This window comes from Physella acuta, unplaced genomic scaffold (genome assembly GCF_028476545.2).
Source record: "Physella acuta isolate Inbredline_101_S28 unplaced genomic scaffold, ASM2847654v3 ptg000051l, whole genome shotgun sequence".
NCBI classification, from domain to species: domain Eukaryota; kingdom Metazoa; phylum Mollusca; class Gastropoda; family Physidae; genus Physella; species Physella acuta.
Genome location: NW_026731571.1, coordinates 221,437 through 241,124, shown reverse-complemented (window position 1 = coordinate 241,124; position 19,688 = coordinate 221,437). Strand labels below are relative to the sequence as shown.

The window sequence follows — 19,688 nt, the reverse complement described above, 5'->3', positions numbered from 1 at the left end:
ACTGCTAGCGTCAAACACACACACTTGCTAGCATCAAAACACACACACACACACTTGCTAGCATCAACACACACACACGCTTGCTAGCATCAACTCACACACACACACACACACTTGCTAGCCTCAACACACACATGGATGCAAGGGTCAACCCCACATACCAATGTGAGCACTCCACTCTGTACCCCCCTCCCCCACTAGCCACAGACGTAGAGCTGGGGAGGGTAGTCGTGACTCCACCGGATGTTCTCGGAGGGCGTGACCACCTGGATATCCGGGCTGACTGACGTCACTTCCTGCTCCACCCCCGCCAGAAAGAGCCGGACATTGGGACACTGACCCAGGTTGATGGCCAGTAGCTGCGGACAGTCCAGCTGCAGCCGGTGGATGTCCCGGCACCCAAACATGTTGAGAAACTTGAGGGGTGGGGCATCCAGCGACACCTGGGGAGGGATGCGGTCAACGGAGGTCAATGGAGGTCAGGACAAAAGTATTTAGTTAACACATAAAAATAAGGACAAATCAGACCAGAAGAGGGAGGTAACTACAAAAGTTTGACTGGAATATTATATCTGTTGTCCCCCCCCCCCCCTATAAAGATCAAGACTGACTGAAAAATAATTATCATTAAAAAAATTAAAAAAAAAAACCCCCACGTTTTCTGATTGAACTAAAAAGTAGAAGCCAGAAGAGGGAACGTACCGAACCTTGTTTTTATCAAATTACAATTACTAGGTTATGTCCCTTTTTTGTACAAATCAATAGGAGTCTAAAATGATCAATAAAAATTTTCCATGGATCAATTTAGTAATAATAATAATTGAATATTGTATTGTCATCGGAAACAAAGCTTCCCTGTAAATTTCTGCGCGCTAGCTAACTGGGAAGTACCCGAAATTTCGATCGCAAGATTTGATGGAAAGACAAACAAACAAACAAACAAACAAACAAACAGACACGAAAGCAATTTAAAGAAAACGTGGGAATAAGTATTGGATATACGACTATGTCCATGTATATAGAAATACATTGAGGATAGAGGACTTTTCCTGCCCCACCCTCCCCCAGCCCTCTAAAACAGACTCACCCTGGTGATGTTTGCCCCACCCTCCCCCATCCCTGTAAACAGACTCACCCTGGTGATGAATGCCCCACCCTCCCCCACCCCTGTAAACAGACTTACCCTGGTGATGTTACAATGTGCCCCACCCTCCCCCACCCCTGTAAACAGACTCACCCTGGTGATGTTGCGACACTTCTCCAGGTTAAGATGGCTGATGTTGGGACACCCGTGGAGCGCCATCTGTAGGGCGTAGTCGGTCACGTGACACCTGTACAGCACGACCGTCCTGACCAGAGGGGTGGACAGTGACAGCAGGTTGACCTGCAACAATTCAATAAACTTCGACCTTCATTACCTCCCTTACATGTCATCACACGTCTACCTTCATTACCCCCGTTACAATTCATCACACGTCGACCTTTATTCTCTCCCTTACAATAAATTATAAGGCGATAGGCTCCGTAAAAAAAATGGGGGAAAAACTTTTTAATTAATAAGCCTTTTTTATTTATTTGTGTATGTATAAGTTAGAGTACTTAAGAGAAAACATTTATATGTACCAGGGACTCTTCTGAAAATATGGTTGCCATGGCAATGGAAGCCATTTTGGAAAAAACTACCTTTTGTGGAGTTCTAAAATGTCATAGAAGTAGCTTATAAACAGCCCATATAATCGTTGATCCTTCTTGTACTAACACTAATAGAGTGAGCTGGCTAGTTTTTGTAACCGAAAAACAGCTAGAAATATTTTTTTTCAAATTTTCAACGTTTTTTATGGTAAAAAACCATTAAATTTAGCATTGATTTCAATGAAATTTCACGATACCAAATTTTGAAGATTAAAAAAAAAATAATTTCTAGAGTGTTTTCTGTTACAAAAACTAGCTAGCTGACTCTATTAATGTTAGTAGAAGAAGATATATATGTTTGTTTATGAAATTTTAGAACTCCACAAAAGGTTATTATTTTCAAGATGTCCGCCGTTACCATGGCAACCATATTTTCAAAAAAGTCCCCGATGCTTGCAAATATTTTCCTTTAAGTACCCTAGCTTTTACATACACAAATAAATCAATTAAACGTTTTAATTTAAAAGTTGTTTTTTCTGGAGTCTACCCCCGCAAAAAACCGAAAGGGTAGACAAACATATTGCCGTAAAATGAATAGAAAATAACAGTGATTTCCCTTTATTCCCTCCCCTTCTCACAACGATACAAATCTCAAGACCCAGATGTTACATCTGTTCTGTGTGTCCAACACACAAATAAAAGATAATTTTATTAATTAATTCAGAAACTCTAATGCACGCTCATTAAGCCGCGATAAATGACTCTCATAAACATCTCCCCGCGGAGCTGTGAGGAGCCATTCAATAAATCATTGGGAGCTTAGCCAATCGTCAAAAGACTTTAGCACACCGATAAGAGAATTATTGCCGTCAAAACTACATAGAAAACTGACACACGAACGGCATTTAATGCCAGTTAGCTGGGGACCACAACCTATCCAGGAGGGAAAACTACAACATCAAACAACTGCTGTGTTGTAGTTTGTTCTTGGTTGGGCAAAGGCTATGAAAGCAAATCCTGAAAGTCGGAATTAACGGGTTATATGGCGCATAACAAGATGACACGTAATATTTTGTTGGAGAAACTAGTCCGGCAGCCAATACTCACATTATAGTCAAAGAGTCACCGAACAACTCACCTTACAGTCAAAGAGTCACCGAACAACTCACCTTACAGTCAAAGAGTCACCGAACAACTCACCTTACAGTCAAAGAGTCACCGAACAACTCACCTTACAGTCAAAGAGTCACCGAACAACTCACCTTACAGTCAAAGAGTCACCGAACAACTCACCTTACAGTCAAAGAGTCACCGAACAACTCACCTTACAGTCAAAGAGTCACCGAACAACTCACCTTACAGTCAAAGAGTCACCGAACAACTCACCTTACAGTCAAAGAGTCACCGAACAACTCACCTTACAGTCAAAGAGTCGCAGGAAACCGATGGAGCTGAGAGCCTGGATGACGCAAGAGTCGAGCTGGAGCTGGTCATCACTGCACAGGTTGAGCTCAATGGAGTCGACACTGACGCACTGGGGGTAGAGGCAAGTATGACACATTGGGGGTAGAGGCAAACATGACACACTGGGGGTAGAGGCAAACATGACACACTGGGGGTAGAGGCAAACATGACACACTGGGGGTAGAGGCAAATATGACACACTGGGGGTAGAGGCAAGTATGACACACTGGGGGTAGAGGCAAACATGACACACTGGGGGTAGAGGCAAATATGACACACTGGGGGTAGAGGCAAGTATGACACACTGGGGGTAGAGGCAAACATGACACACTGGGGGTAGAGGCAAATATGACACACTGGGGGTAAAGGCAAATATGACACACTGGGGGTAGAGGCAAATATGACACACTGGGGGTAGAGGCAAACATGGGGGAACTTGTCGGGACTAACAGAGGTCCTACAGCTAGGTGCTAGAGGTCCTACAGCTAAGTGAAAATGTTCCTAGCTATGTCCTAGTACTCCTAGTGGTCCTATTATAAGCTAGAGTTCCTAATGCTAGAAGTCATTAAGTTCACCATATCAAATGTCACTTTGAACCTCTGGAGTGGCTCGCTATTTACCTGTAGTGGCTCGCTATTTACCTGTAGTGGCTCGCTATTTACCTGTAGTGGCTCGCTATTTACCTGGAGTGGCTCGCTATTTACCTCGAGTAGCTCGCTATTTACCTGTAGTGGCTCGCTATTTACCTGTAGTGGCTCGCTAATTACCTGGGGTGGCTCGCTATTTACCTGGGGTGGCTCGCTATTTACCTGGGGTGGCTCGCTATTTACCTGGGGTGGCTCGCTATTTACCTGGAGTGGCTCGCTATTTACCTGGAGTAGGTCGCTATTTACCTGGAGTGGCTCGCTATTTACCTGGGGTGGCTCGCTATTTACCTGGGGTGGCTCGCTACTTACCTGTATCGTCATTGTCTTGAGGGCCGGCATGCCTATGAGTGCCACCTTACACAGGTGGTTGGCCGTGATGTAGATGTGGTTGAGGGTGATGAGGTCGTTGTCCGAGTCGGTGTGGAACAGCCGGAGACACGGACTGCGCAGGTGCACGGCCTCGCACGAGAAGTCTCCCAGCATGCACAGCTCCTGTTGGGTGGGAGAAAAGTATGGGGTGAGCAATGTCTTGTCATACAGCAGTGGTGCTCACATAACTTTCTACACTAAATCTTGTACACGTAGAGCTAAAGGCTTGATTTCAGTGTCGGTCAAATATCAAAAAGTCTAATGTCCAGATTGCTGGTCAAACATCAAAAAGTCTAAAGTCCAGATTGTTGGTCAAACCAAAAATTCTAAAGTCCAGATTGCTGGTCAAACCAAAAAATCTAAAGTCCAGATTGCTGGTCAAACCAAAAATTCTAAAGTCCAGATTGTTGGTCAAACCAAAAATTCTAAAGTCCAGATTGCTGGTCAAACCAAAAATTCTAAAGTCCAGATTGCTGGTCAAACCAAAAAGTCTAAAGTCCAGATTGCTGGTCAAACATCACAAAATCTAAAGTCCAGATTGCTGGTCAAATATCAAAAAGTCTAATGTCCAGATTGTTGATCAAACCAAAAATTCTAAAGTCCAGATTGCTGGTCAAACCAAAACTTCTAAAGTCCAGATTGCTGGTCAAACCAAAAAGTCTAAAGTCCAGATTGCTGGTCAAACCAAAAAGTCTAAAGTCCAGATTGTTGGTCAAACCAAAAATTCTAAAGTCCAGATTGCTGGTCAAACCAAAAAGTCTAAAGTCCAGATTGCTGGTCAAACCAAAAAGTCTAAAGTCCAGATTGCTGGTCAAACCAAAGAGTCCCCTGACCTGCAGGTTGGGAATGACGTCCTCATCCAACAGCAGGCTGTCCTGACTGAGACAGCCCACCCTTAGACACAGCAGGCTCGAGTTCCTCTTGAGCTGATCCCGCAGGTTTCTCATGTCCAGCACCTCACAGTTAGACAGCTCCAGGAAACTCAGCTTGTCGCTCTGGAAGGGAGAAGTCACAGGGTGATTTCATCATTTTAATAGTGCCTGAATTACAGCAGACACGGCAAGACACACTCACACGACAGGACACGACAGGACACGACAGGACACGACAGGACACGACAGGACACGACAGGACACGACAGGACACGTCAAGACACACTCACATGTCAGGACACGACAGGACACGACAGGACACGACAGGACACGATTGAGCACACTCACACAAAGCGTTTGGGCTTTACGTGTTGTTCAAGGCACCAGGGTGGTCTTGGTTCTAGACTCACCTTGATGTTGAGGGCATATTTGACTCAACTTGATGTTAAGGGCATATTCGACTCAACTTGATGTTAAAGGCATATTCGACTCAACTTAATATTAAGGGCATATTCGACTCACCTTGATGTTAAGGGCATATTCGACTCACTTGATGTTAAGGGCATATTCGACTCACCTTGATGTTGAGGGCATATTCGACTCACCGTGATGTTAAGGGCATATTCGACTCACCTTGATGTTGAGGGCATATTCGACTCACCTTGATGTTAAGGGCATATTCGACTGACCTTGATGTTAAGGGCATATTCGACTCACCTTGATGTTAAGGGCATATTCGACTGACCTTGATGTTAAGGGCATATTCGACTCACCTTGATGTTAAGGGCATATTCGACTGACCTTGATGTTAAGGGCATATTCGACTCACCTTGATGTTGAGCGTCCTGAGGACATTGCTCCCGTTGATGCACGCCCGCCGGAGCCTGGGGGCGAAGAGCTCCAGGTGCTCCATGGACTCCATGCCCGGGTCTATGGTGATGTGACGTAGCTCAGGTGTCTCCACGCTGACGAACAGGACGTTCCACAGGTTGAACAGGTAGAACTTGAGCAGCGAGTCGGACACCAGGCGGATACCGTGGAGGTGCTGGGGGAGAGGGCAACACGAGGGTCAGGTTTACAGCTGGGGGGGGGGGGGGGGGGGGGTGATGGCAACCTCAGGGTCAGGGTCAATGTAAGGTTTGCAGCGGGGGGGGGGGGGGGTGATGGCAACCGGATCACTGGACAAACTTATTTCCGGATATCCGGAACATTGGATAAATTTATTTCCGGACATCCGGATCACTCGACCTGAACGACCGTGTGTTGCTGATGACGTCAATGTATTTTTTACTGCCAGAGAATCAACATTGGCTGTTAGATGCGGCCCAGTGTGTACCAAAGAGATTAGCCAACCCCGTGGGTTCGAATCTTCGATCCGCCCAGACGGTCGCTGTTTTATCCTTCTTTGATCACCGGGCGGACGATTAGCTTGAAGTTTCGGAGAATTAATGCGATTATCTTTCAGATTAAAGCGGGGTTATGGTTTACTAAGTACATTTGTATTAATGTGATTGTGTAAGAAATGTGTTTGTGTGTGTGTGTGTGTGTGTGGCTGTGTGTGTGTGTAAGTGGTTGTGTGTGTGGCTGTGTTAATGGATACATGAATGTTTTTTTATGTATCTTTATGTGAACTTGATATTGTGTAATCCACATACACACACGAATGCATGTTGTATGTGTTGTAAAGTGTGTTGCCCTGATGTGTTTGTGTTGTAAAGTGTGTTGCCCTGATGTGTTTGTGTAGATTGCACATCCTCACAAAACGTTTAAGGTTTAGGACAAAAATTTGTGAAGCTATGCTACATCACAGACGGATGTAGGATTGTTGACAGAATGTGGGAGATTGTGTGACAATTAGAATGTGTAAGCTATGCAGTAAGCTTCGATGTAAGCTATCAAGTAAGCTTCAGCATATGCCGAGAGCTTGAATCCTTCTATCCTAACAATACAAATGTCTGATCAGACTTGATTGACGTCATCGTTTGCTTTGATTCGCGCCAATCGATGTAAGTACTCAGATGCTGATCTGGCTGTCCAGGGGACAAGGCCCGGGGACGGGGATATTGCATCACACTGTGCAGGGGTGGGGCGGGAATAGAATGTACTGTAGGCCTACTCAGATATCCTCCCACTCTTCTCCCTTCCCACCTCCCCCATCTATTCTCCGACCTCCACCTCCTCTAATTACGCCCCCCCCTCCCCTGTCGCGTCGTGTGAGTCACGCCAACATCTGCAACTCCACGTCATCAGCCATGCTGACGTCATAACTGTCCGGTGGACAGACGTGGCTGTCCGAGTATGCTGTCTCGACAGCAGCTAGCTGTCTCTTACAGTTGTCTTCAATACTACGTTTAGTTTTCCTCTCTCTCACTGAGAATTTGTCTTCAATGAATGTGGGACTATACTATGACAAGTGTACTGACTGTATATTATGACAATGGACTAACAATTGATGTACAATAAAGGAGTTGGAATCAATGTGTCTTCAAGACGACGACTTGAAATTTTCCGGGGGGAACGGACACAGGTAAAAGTATGTTTCTATATAAATTCCATTTCGTTGGAGGGGGGGGGGGGGAGATGGAGGGGGGGAGATGCCTGGAAGAAACACTGGTTGGAATGTAATTATTTTTGTTCTGGCTCCGTCTACGGTATTGCGTCATATAATTATGAAAACCTGATTTTGTATTGCATTATATAATTATGAAAGACTGATTTTGTATTCTGTCATATAATTTTGAAAGGCTGATTTTGTATTGCGTCATATTGCGTCATATAATTTTGAAAGGCTGATTTTGTATTGCGTCATATTGCGTCATATAATTTTGAAAGGCTGATTTTATATTGCGTCATATTGCGTCATATAATTAAGAAAACCTGATTTTTTCAATGAAAATAAATAACTACCACAGGTGCGCAATAAAAAAAAATGTTTTGCACACACAAAAAACCAATAACTAATACTCTAATACACTGGGTAAAGTTATAGTTTTCTATATGGTCCAAGCCTCAGTCCCCCCCCCCCCCCGCCCCCCCCCCCCCCCCCCCCCCCCCCCCCCCCCCCCCGTGCCTAGATGTAACTTGTGGGTTGTGCTGTATGGATTCAGGGGCCCAGCTGTTGCTTTGTTCTAGCAAATATAGGCTGGGCCACACCCGCAGCAGGTTGCTAGGTAGGTTTAATCAGTGGTCAATAGGTTTACCGGGGTGGGGTAGGGGAGGTTTCACAATCTATGGTCGCAGGGGGAGGGGTGAGTCACGCTAGTAGCCGACGTCATAAGTGCACGTCACTGCACGTGCTAATTGTGCTCTCACCGTGGAGTCAACAACCTGTGGGGGTCGGCAGGTGGGGGTGGGGGGTGGGGGTGAGTGCAGACATTTTGTACAGGTGGGGGTGGGGGGTGGGGGTGAGTGCAGACATTTTGTACAGGTGGGTGGGGTGGGGGGTGAGTGTAGACATTTTGTACAGGTGGGGGTGGGGGGTGGGGGTGAGTGCAGACATTTTGTACAGGTGGGTGGGGTGGGGGGGTGAGTGTAGACATTTTGTACAGGGGGTGGGGTGTGGGGTGGGGGGTAAGTGCAGACATTTTGTACAGGGGGTGTGGAGATGACAGACAGCATTGGGGGGGGGGGGGGAGGGATTAGCTGACAGACAGATTGGTATGTAGATCCGTTGGACATGATCAGTGGACCTTAGCATTTTGTATACCAGTCGGCTCAACTTGACAATGTTCAGACCTGGAGAACGGACTACTAGATGGCGTCTAGTGTTGGTGCCATTTGATGAGTCCAGCTGGTGCTAGCGTCACGCCAGACAGCTGTCTCTTTGTTAAACTCCTGACATTTGGGAATTGTGCTTGTACTCATTGGAAGGCTGCCTTACAATTAGGGTCTATACCTAAGCTTACAGCTGATGTCAGTCTAAAGCTGATGTGTGTAAGTGTAAGTAAGAAAGCCTACCTCACAGTTGCTAATGCTGAGCTTCTTGAGACTGGTCAGTCGCTTGACCACTGTCCACAGCTCGTCCATCTCGATGGGGATGAAGTGGATGCACAGGACGGTCAGGCAGTGGGAGTGGAGGGTCTCGGACACAGAGTGGGCTATGTGCCCCCCCTCCCTCATGGCGTGCTCACTCCTGACGTCATGGAGCGGCAGGCCGGAGTTGATTTTTAACTTGAACGTTTCCAGGCGGTCCAAAGACGAAAGGAACTGGTCAACACCTGCAGACGTGACCCTCCAGCAGGCGTTCAAGGACACCTCCCTCAGGCCAGGAAATGACTCGGAGATCAGCTCCAGGTCATCGTCCGTCAGGGCGAACCCTCCGTTGATTTGGATGTGTTCCAGATGGCTGAGGTTCTGCAGGCTTTCAACCACGGCCCGGGTCCACAGGATGGGCAGACGGAGGTAGCGGAGGTTGTAGAGCCGGGGGATGAGCGCGAACATGCTCTCGTACACAGGAGAGTTCTTGTACCACGTGAGTCTGTGCACGTGATACCCGTACACGCGGAACACACAGCACACCATGCTGAAGTGGTAGTACTCGTACACAGACGGGTTGATGTGCAGTTCCCGCCACAACTGGCTCGTCGTCTGCAGGATACGGCGCCATTTCCGGCAGACGAGGGCGAGCGCGGGCAGATCGTCCTCGATGGGCCTGAAGAAGGTGAAGATCCTGACCAGGACCTCGTCGGGCAGGTCGTTGATGTGCAGGGAGAGGTAAGGACACTTGGACTTGGGTTTGTGCGTGCTGGCATGTTTGCTTGCCTGGATCAACATGACGGGCAGGGTCGTGTATTTCATTGGGCCGTGCCAGATCAAACACACGGGATCTTTGCCAACTTGACTCACAGGGTCGTGTATTTCATTGGGCCGTGCCAGATCAAACACACGGGATCTTTGCAAACTTGACTCACAGATCTCTTTGTCGCACTACAGACAGGGGCGTCTCATGGTGTCCAAAAAATCGTTATCTGAAAGGGTCAAGAAATTGTAAAGTCGCATAGACGAGATAAAAGTAAGACTAGATTATATTGCCTAGGTGCACATTTTTGGTGAACTTTTCAACGGCGCCTATAGACGCTGACAGCACAACTCACAAACATTCACAAACCCCGCATATTTTATACATGCTGCCAAATTATTTAATTATGTAGTTAACGTTCCAAATATTCAAAAATATAAACCCCTATGCATTTGTACTACGATTAATTTACTATAACTATATATATATATATATATATATATATATATATATATATATATATATATATATATATATATATATATATATATATATATATATATATATATATATATATATATATATCAGGAGGAAGAGACAAGTATGATAGAGTGAATGTCCTGGCTAGTGTCGACATCAGCTACCGGTGTGGCGGGGTCGGTTAGGACACCGTCCCTCGGCTTTAAAGTGACAGTGAAATCACTCTATACTTATTGCTTTCCACAGCCGCGCGGTATTTTAATAACCAGACGACATCTGCTGCTTCCGGGATGTCGCTGCCCAAAGACAGACAGACGTGACGATCAATCAGATAGTACTTGGTGCACCCAGCGGCGTGGGTGGTGGGTGGTGGGTTGTGGATGGTAGGTTAGCTGCGGTGGGTGGTGGATGGTGTGTGGTGGGTTGTGGATGGTAGGTTAGCTGCGGTGGATAGTGGGTGGTGGATGGTGGATGATGGGTCAGCTGATGTGGATGGTGTTTGGTGGATAGTGTGAAGCTTTGGTTGATGTTGTCAAATTTTTGGCGGACAGTGTTAGTTTCGGTGGATGATGCACCCTACTTTTGGTGGATAGTATTTGTTACATTAGAGACAAACTTGTGTAATAAGCTAAAAACGGCATTGCATTGAATTGTAGATATAAGCTTTATCTATAAATCAGTTTTTAAAATATTATTTGAAAATATGTAGATTTAAAGTCCTGATGCATATTCAATATTCCAACAGTGAATAGAAAGGGAAAAAATCTTACCTTCTTCAATCAATGCACACACAACTCACGTTAATATGGTAAAGATTTAGGTAAGATATCCGTTATCCGCACGTTTGGATTACGTCTGCTAATCTTCCATAACGAAACCACGAAAGTTGTGGAACAATAAGCTAGTCAAGAAAACCCTCCGGCCGGGGTAAACACACTCGGTATTGTTTCCACGACTGATCCTCACGAGATCAAGCAAAAACTTTCATTCATAACTCGCCCACGTCGGAGAAACCTCCCGGCTATTTATACCGTCCAATCTGACTTGAGCTCAGTTATGGGAACTCGATTTTTTTCAGCCGGTGATGACGCAAATGGACGCGTTTTTCCTTGTTTTTGTTTTGTTTTCGTTTCGATCAGCTGTTGGGTCGATATTTGGGTTACCGGTGACCGAGGTCAGCAGACGTCATCAAGATGGCGGACGTGTCCACGGAGTAAGGTGTTAGTTAGGTACATGAACACGAGTCACGACACACATACAAGTTTTGTCATGTAGATGAGACAAAAAAAAATATACGCACGTGTAATTTAAGAACATCCCGGCCATTTTGATTAGTGGTCGTCTGCAAGTGAAGAACGCAAGGTGTGGAGGTGTGGGGTCGACAGATGGGATCAAATCCAATGGAGAAATGGATAGCAGAGTGGGCGTGTGCCGGGTCTTATATGACTGGACCTGTTGCTTCCACATTGCCAAGTCAGCTTGTTGAGGTGATGGGTTTTTGTGTTTGCTACTAGCATACTAGTGTTGACACAATGAATTAACAAACTTTTGTTTGCTACAAGCATACTAGTGTTGACACGATGAATTAACCAGTTTTTGTTTGCTACTAGCATACTAGTGTTGACACGATGAATGAACCAGATTTTGTTTGCTACTAGCATCCTAGTGTTGACAGGATGAATTGTTGTCTTTCTGTTTGCTACTAGCATCCTAGTGTTGAGACAGAGTTGGAGACTGGACAAGCCAATCAGCTGTAAAGAGATGCAGCACAATCCTCTGAACTCTGAGCAATGTGCCAACTCACGACCCCTCCGTCCCCTCCCCCCCACCTCCCACCTGCTGGGATGGATCTTCGTATAAACGCTACTGAAATTTGTGCGATCTTTACTTATCCTAGTATCACAAAATCTCTACTTATCCTAGTATCATGAAATATTTACTTATCCTAGTATCATGAAATCTGTGCTATCTTTATTTTTCCTAGTATTATAAAATTTGTGCTATCTTTACTTATCCTAGTATCATGAAGTTTGTGCTATCCTTATTTATCATAGTATAATAAAATCTGTGATATCTTTACTTATCCTAGTATCATGAAATATTTACTTATCCTAGTATCATTAAATATTTACTTATCCAAGTATCATGAAATCTGTGATATCTTTACTTATCCTAAAGTCATGAAATCTGTGCTATCTTTATGTATCATAGTATCACGAAAACTCTACTTATTCTAGTATCATGAAATAATTACTTATCCTAGTATCATGAAACCTGTGCTTTCTTTACTTATCCTAGTATCATTAAATAATTACTTATCCTAGTATCATGAAATCTGTGCTATCTTTACTTATCCTAGTATCATGAAATCTGATATCTTTATTTATCCTAGTATCATGAAATCTTTACTTATCTTGTATCATGAAATCTTTGCTTTTTTTACTTATCCTAGTATCATGAAGTTTGTGCAATCCTTATTTATCATAGTATAATAAAATATGTGATATCTTTACTTATCCTAGTATAATGAAATCTTTACTTATCCTAGTACCATGACATTTTTACTTATTCTAGTATTATGAAATTTTTACTTATTCTAGTATCTTGAAATCTTTACTTATACTTATCCTAGTATCATGAAATCTTTACTTATACTTATCCTAGTATCATGAAATCTTTACTTATACTTATCCTGGTATCATGAAATATTTTCTTATGCTAGTATTATGAAATCACAATTTTCTTTCGGCCGCTGCTAGATCTAAAGTCTAAAGCAAATAGCCCAACTCAATAAACAAAGAATCAAGTTCTTTTTTAGTGAACTTCTTCGGTGATTATTTCTCCTTGTATTATTTCCTGCAGTCTAAATATAACTTAACCTGCATTGTGACTCTGTGAAACATATACAGTATGATGAATGTCCTTTCTACACATACCGTATGATGAATGTCTTTAGTACGTGTGAATGTTGTTGATCCAACATAAACTGGGCCAAATTTGTTGTGATAGATCCACACGAACACAATACCACAGCCCATACAACAAAACACCAACAATAGCAACACCATCTGGCCACATTGAGGGCACGACCCCAACTTGCGCTGAAAACTTTATTGTACTATACTAGTACTAGTGGCAGGTTTTTATCCGTAGGCCATCAACCTGTGTCTCGCATTATCCGTAGGCCATCAACCTGTCTCGCATTATCCGTAGGCCATCAACCTGTGTCCCGTAGTTTTCATTCTACCAGCAAAGAGATGGACCAGCAGCTTCGTACCTACACGTAGTCACTTAAGGGTTAGAACAGACTCTATTCTATTTCATTTAAACGTGGTCCGTTACGTCATCACTAGCTGTTTCATGAGGGAGCTACTTACGTCATCAACCTGTACTGGGTGGCCAGAGAACACCAACCTGTACTGGGTGGCCAGAGAACACCAACCTGTACTGTACTGGGTGGCCAGAGAACACCAACCTGTACTGTATTGGGTGGCCAGAGAACACCAACCTGTACTGTACTGGGTGGCCAGAGAACACCAACCTGTACTGTACTGGGTGGCCAGAGAACACCAACCTGTACTGTACTGGGTGGCCAGAGAACAACAACCTGTACTGTACTGGGTGGCCAGAGAACACCAACCTGTACTGTACTGGGTGGCCAGAGAACACCAACCTGTACTGTACTGGGTGGCCAGAGAACACCAACCTGTACTGTACTGGGTGGCCAGAGAACACCAACCTGTACTGTACTGGGTGGCCAGACAACACCAACCTGTACTGGGTGGCCAGAGAACACCAACCTGTACTGGGTGGCCAGAGAACACCAACCTGTACTGTACTGGGTGGCCAGAGAACACCAACCTGTACTGTACTGGGTGGCCAGACAACACCAACCTGTACTGGGTGGCCAGAGAACACCAACCTGTACTGTACTGGGTGGCCAGAGAACACCAACCTGTACTGGGTGGCCAGAGAACACCAACCTGTACTGGGTGGCCAGAGAACACCAACCTGTACTGTACTGGGTGGCCAGACAACACCAACCTGTACTGGGTGGCCAGAGAACACCAACCTGTACTGTACTGGGTGGCCAGAGAACACCAACCTGTACTGTACTGGGTGGCCAGAGAACACCAACCTGTACTGGGTGGCCAGAGAACACCAACCTGTACTGGGTGGCCAGAGAACACCAACCTGTTCATGGTGGCCAGAGAACACCAACCTGTACTGTACTGGGTGGCCAGAGAACACCAACCTGTACTGTATTGGGTGGCCAGAGAACACCAACCTGTACTGTACTGGGTGGCCAGAGAACACCAACCTGTTCATGGTGGCCAGAGAACACCAACCTGTACTGTACTGGGTGGCCAGAGAACACCAACCTGTACTGTACTGGGTGGCCAGAGAACACCAACCTGTACTGTACTGGGTGGCCAGAGAACACCAACCTGTACTGTATTAGGTGGCCAGAGAACACCAACCTGTACTGTACTGGGTGGCCAGAGAACACCAACCTGTACTGGGTGGCCAGAGAACACCAACCTGTACTGTATTGGGTGGCCAGAGAACACCAACCTGTACTGGGTGGCCAGAGAACACCAACCTGTACTGGGTGGCCAGAGAACACCAACCTGTACTGGGTGGCCAGAGAACACCAACCTGTACTGTACTGGGTGGCCAGAGAACACCAACCTGTTCATGGTGGCCAGAGAACACCAACCTGTACTGTACTGGGTGGCCAGAGAACACCAACCTGTTCATGGTGGCCAGAGAACACCAACCTGTACTGTACTGGGTGGCCAGAGAACACCAACCTGTACTGGGTGGCCAGAGAACACCAACCTGTACTGGGTGGCCAGAGAACACCAACCTGTACTGTACTGGGTGGCCAGAGAACACCAACCTGTACTGTACTGGGTGGCCAGAGAACACCAACCTGTACTGTACTGGGTGGCCAGAGAACACCAACCTGTATTGGGTGGCCAGAGAACACCAACCTGTACTGTACTGGGTGGCCAGAGAACACCAACCTGTACTGTACTGGGTGGCCAGAGAACACCAACCTGTACTGTACTGGGTGGCCAGAGAACAACAACCTGTACTGTACTGGGTGGCCAGAGAACACCAACCTGTACTGTACTGGGTGGCCAGAGAACACCAACCTGTACTGTACTAGGTGGCCAGAGAACACCAACCTGTACTGGGTGGCCAGAGAACACCAACCTGTACTGTACTGGGTGGCCAGAGAACACCAATATTTAGTTGCGGCCATTTGTCCAGAATTATTTAATTACACCGTTGATTACATGTGATTTTAAATAGACAGCTGGTATTATGAGTGTAGACTAGAATCTGGTCAAATGCTATGTAGGTGAGTAGGCCTACGTCACATTCCTTGTGATGATTGGCTTTTGGAGCCAAGTTAGATTTTACATTTCTTTCACTCAACCTTTCACGTTTCTGGAGGAAAACAATTTAAGCGTGGTCTTAAAGTACGTAATTATAAGCAAAACAGCTTTAACCAAAAGCCAACGTCAGCTAATTAAACCTAACCATAAAAAAGATCGCTAGTCCCACAACCATTAACACGATGACGTCCGAGCGAGCACGTGACCACAGAACAAAGACTTTAATTGGTTAAAGAATGTGACGCAGCTCGTGCTTTGATAAACGCATCGATCGTCCGGTGTACGCAACTGGTGTTTGGGTCAGTATGTCGTGTTTGCTTACGTAATGTGACTCAACCGACGTGGGCCGTATTGCATCATCTGCACGCTGCTATCGGCTTTCAGTTGAAACCTTTGGCTTGAATCATTCTTTCATATGAACTACTTTATCAGTTGTTGGGCCTTTAAGATTTTGTATTTGGACAAATATTTTTGTAAGCAGTATAACGAATTACCTTTTCTACTAGGTTACTAATGTTTAAAGATTGATATACAGCATTCAGCAAGGTACAAAGTGTGATATTTAACAATGAACTTGAATATTATTAAAACAGACTCAAATATTAGCATATTTCGTCTAATTGTTTAATATATTTTGAAATATAGACATAAAATAATAATACGCCTCCTTAGTCTAAGACTATTGGATGATAGCGACTTGGAAATCCAAGCACCAAACCACGGCAGTAAGATGAGTCAGTTGTTTCAGGCCCCCTCTCTCTACACAGCTGATGTACACATGGGACAGGGCTTTACCTACACAACTTTGCATTCAAGAGTGTCTAAGGCAGGGTTTCTTTCAGACATTTCGGCTGGGGTTAAGGCATATATTTTCAATATAAATTATATACATCCACTTCCGCTCACCCCCCCCCCCCCCCTCCTACCCGAAGAGATGCCTGAAACAAACTACGGTCGCGGGATTACCATCGCCCAAGGGGCTCCACTCCTGTTTGAAGTGTTTTTTGAGTTTTCTCTCCGAGATGGGTAGATGTCCCCAGCTAACTAGAGTTGTCTCTCCTAGATGGGTTGCTGTCCCCAGCTAACTAGAGTTGTCTCTCCGAGATGGGTAGATGTCCCCAGCTAACTAGAGTTGTCTCTCCTAGATGGGTTGCTGTCCACAGCTAACTAGAGTTGTCTCTCCGAGATGGGTAGATGTCCCCAGCTAACTAGAGTTGTCTCTCCTAGATGGGTTGCTGTCCACAGCTAACTAGAGTTGTCTCTCCGAGATGGGTAGATGTCCCCAGCTAACTAGAGTTGTCTCTCCTAGATGGGTGGCTGTCCCCAGCTATCGAGTTGTCTCTCCTAGATGGGTTGCTGTCCCTAGCTAACTAGAGTTGTCTCTCCGAGATGGGTAGATGTCCCCAGCTAACTAGAGTTGTCTCTCCTAGATGGGATGCTGTCCCTAGCTAACAAGCCTCATCTATCTGGGCATTCAACCTTGGAACTTACAGAGTTAGTATCCACGTGCTTACCCACCTGACCACATACAAAATTGGGCATACAATGTCAAATATATGACTCACTAGCAGGGTATGACACACTTGCAGAACATGACACACCTGCAGGACATGACTCACTAGCAGGACATGTCACACAGAGTGTGACATACCTAAAGGGCCTGCATATGTATGTAAATAAAATTTCCTTTTGAAATCTGTCAGCCCACGGGGGCAGGTGAAGTAGAGTTAACCTGTTTCTGTAACCCATTTCAATGACCTCGTCATGAAGAGGTAGTGCGGTGAGCACTATGTTCATATATATATATATATATATATATATATATATATATAGATAGATAGATAGATAAATAGATAGATATAGACCACTGTATATTACTTTTATATGTACACTGTAGAAATACTATCACAATGAAGAAATCAGGAGTAACATATGAGTAAAAAAATATTTTATTTAAGTAAAAAATAAATACAATTTAAATACAACCCTTCAGGAAATGAAATGAAACTTTTTTGAGAATTAAAACATGTTCAAATAACTTTTTGTAGCAACATTACAGAATAGGATCATGATTAGCTTTTTAGAGAACATTGACCTATAATTTCATTGGCTGTTTATCTTACCAATTTTATACTTTAAAATACACCAAAAACGTAAAAATTCTTCAATACAGGCAGTTCAGAACAACAAAAATGGACGCCATTAATAGATTGGTATTAAAAATATTGTTTTAGATATTTTAAAAGTAAAAACTGAAATATGTACAAAAATCTGGATTATCTGGACTGAAACATTCCTTTGAATTTTTCTGCCATTTCTTTATCCTGTTTCTTGATGCCTTTCTTACAAAGGTCAATGAACTTTTTGATGTTTGCATCTGCAGAAGCATTACAAAAAATTGTAAACATAAAACAATTAATAAACAAGTAATAAAGTAGTGAAACAAAGATATTTCTACTTGAGATTGAATGACAGGTAGAGATATATAAAGAAAAGAAAAAAAGAATTTTAGACAGTCCTAAACAGTTCAAACAAACTTACAATTTATCAATAAAGCAATTTAATTCAGATTTAATAAATACTTGATTGTGTCGTTGAAAATTTAATTTGAGAATAATTATATTTACTTGATATAGAGTTGATATTAAAAAGTTTCCTGTAGGCAGTATATATAAAAGTGTGCAGTTAAGTTCCTTCTGACCAAATGGTCTTAAGTACAGATAAAGTAGAGTTCACTAGTTACACTGACCGTGGCATATTATGGAACTCAGTTTTCTTTTCGACATTAAGTCAGGTACCCATAAGAGTTGGGTGGACTCAGAGACATTTGTGGACTAAGATCTGGGGACCAAACTCAAAACTTTCTCTACTTTTCAGACAACAGACTTATAGAACATACCTGGCTGTGCTTTTTCAAAAGTACTAAGAGCTTCTTCAAAATCTCCTAATGCATACAATGACGTTCCTTTACGATAAAGCGCTTTTGTATTATTTGGTGAAACTTCCAGAGCTTTGTCACAATGTTCAATAATTCTTCTGTACTTCGGTTCTGGATCTTTTAGCATACAGGCTGTTTTAATTGAAAGTGATTAAATTAATAAATAGGACACCTTTTATTGTCAACTAGATTTTCTAATACCAAAAAAAAGTAAATATACAAAAGCAAATACTAAAATAATGGAAATACCTGCCAAATTATTATAGCAATCACAAGTTAGGAGTCTTGCATCTTCCCCCATATTTGCTGTCATTTTTGGAATTTCCTCACTAGGGACGCCAGTTAAACCGGCCATCACATCAGGGCAGTTGATACTAAGACCTTTGAGGTATAGAATCGCTCTATGATAATTACCAGCTGCCTGTTTAAAATTGCCTTCCTTATGAGCAGCATTACCTTTCTCTTTGAATTCTCTAGCTTTAGACAACTTATCAGAGTCACTCATTTTTCCTTCAAAGTTCATCTTAAATTATTTTCTTCAAGATATTGCAAGAAATTAAAATTTTACAAGGTATGGATTATTCAAGTATAGTATATAGATCTAGTACTAGATCTATATAGGCTACATGTATTACTTTCAGAAGTAGACTACTACTGATAGAGTTAAATTAATTATGTCTTGTCAGATAACGATGAAAATGAACAATCGTGAATCTAAATTTCTGAAACAAAATAACAAACATCTGTTAAAATTATATCAGTCACCGTTATTAGTACTATTAAGTTATTAACTACACAACTAGCTATACATAACATATACTAGACCTATACTATACAATACTAAATTAATATAAATAAATAGTAAATTTAACTAAAATAATAAAAATAAAGTTAAAGTAGTAGGCTAAACTTAAGAAGACTAACTATTAAACTATTAACTAACTAATTACTAATGCTCAGTAAACTAGTAGTAAGTAAACTAACTAACTAGCTAGCTAGAACTAATATATATAACGACAACAGATTTTTTTTTTCAGGCAAATATTAGAGTTAGTCGTTGTGTAAAAACGAAAGTAAAAGTAGACTTAGCGGATGTGCATAAGAAATAAAGAGATTAAAAACGGCCAGATAGCATTTACT

The 19,688-nt window shown here is 43.4% G+C and overlaps 2 protein-coding genes across 2 annotated transcripts; both read right to left on the bottom strand.

Moving 5' to 3' along the window:
• On the bottom strand, nt 1-11,182 carry LOC131946096 (uncharacterized). Its single transcript, XM_059306741.1, has 8 exons — nt 10,973-11,182; nt 8,942-9,951; nt 5,814-6,029; nt 4,946-5,107; nt 4,053-4,235; nt 3,050-3,166; nt 1,238-1,384; nt 1-443 (listed from the first exon to the last, which is right to left on the bottom strand). The coding sequence occupies exons 2-8, from the start codon at nt 9,779-9,781 to the stop codon at nt 198-200; spliced, it is 1,911 nt and encodes a 636-aa protein (XP_059162724.1). The 5' UTR covers nt 9,782-9,951; nt 10,973-11,182; the 3' UTR covers nt 1-197.
• A 6,359-nt stretch (nt 11,183-17,541) lies between these two features.
• Nucleotides 17,542-19,265, bottom strand: LOC131946203 (tetratricopeptide repeat protein 9C). The gene is made up of 3 exons (XM_059306864.1): nt 18,798-19,265; nt 18,510-18,680; nt 17,542-17,987 (listed from the first exon to the last, which is right to left on the bottom strand). The coding sequence occupies exons 1-3, from the start codon at nt 19,069-19,071 to the stop codon at nt 17,887-17,889; spliced, it is 546 nt and encodes a 181-aa protein (XP_059162847.1). The 5' UTR covers nt 19,072-19,265; the 3' UTR covers nt 17,542-17,886.
• Between the last annotated feature and the right edge of the window lie 423 nt (nt 19,266-19,688).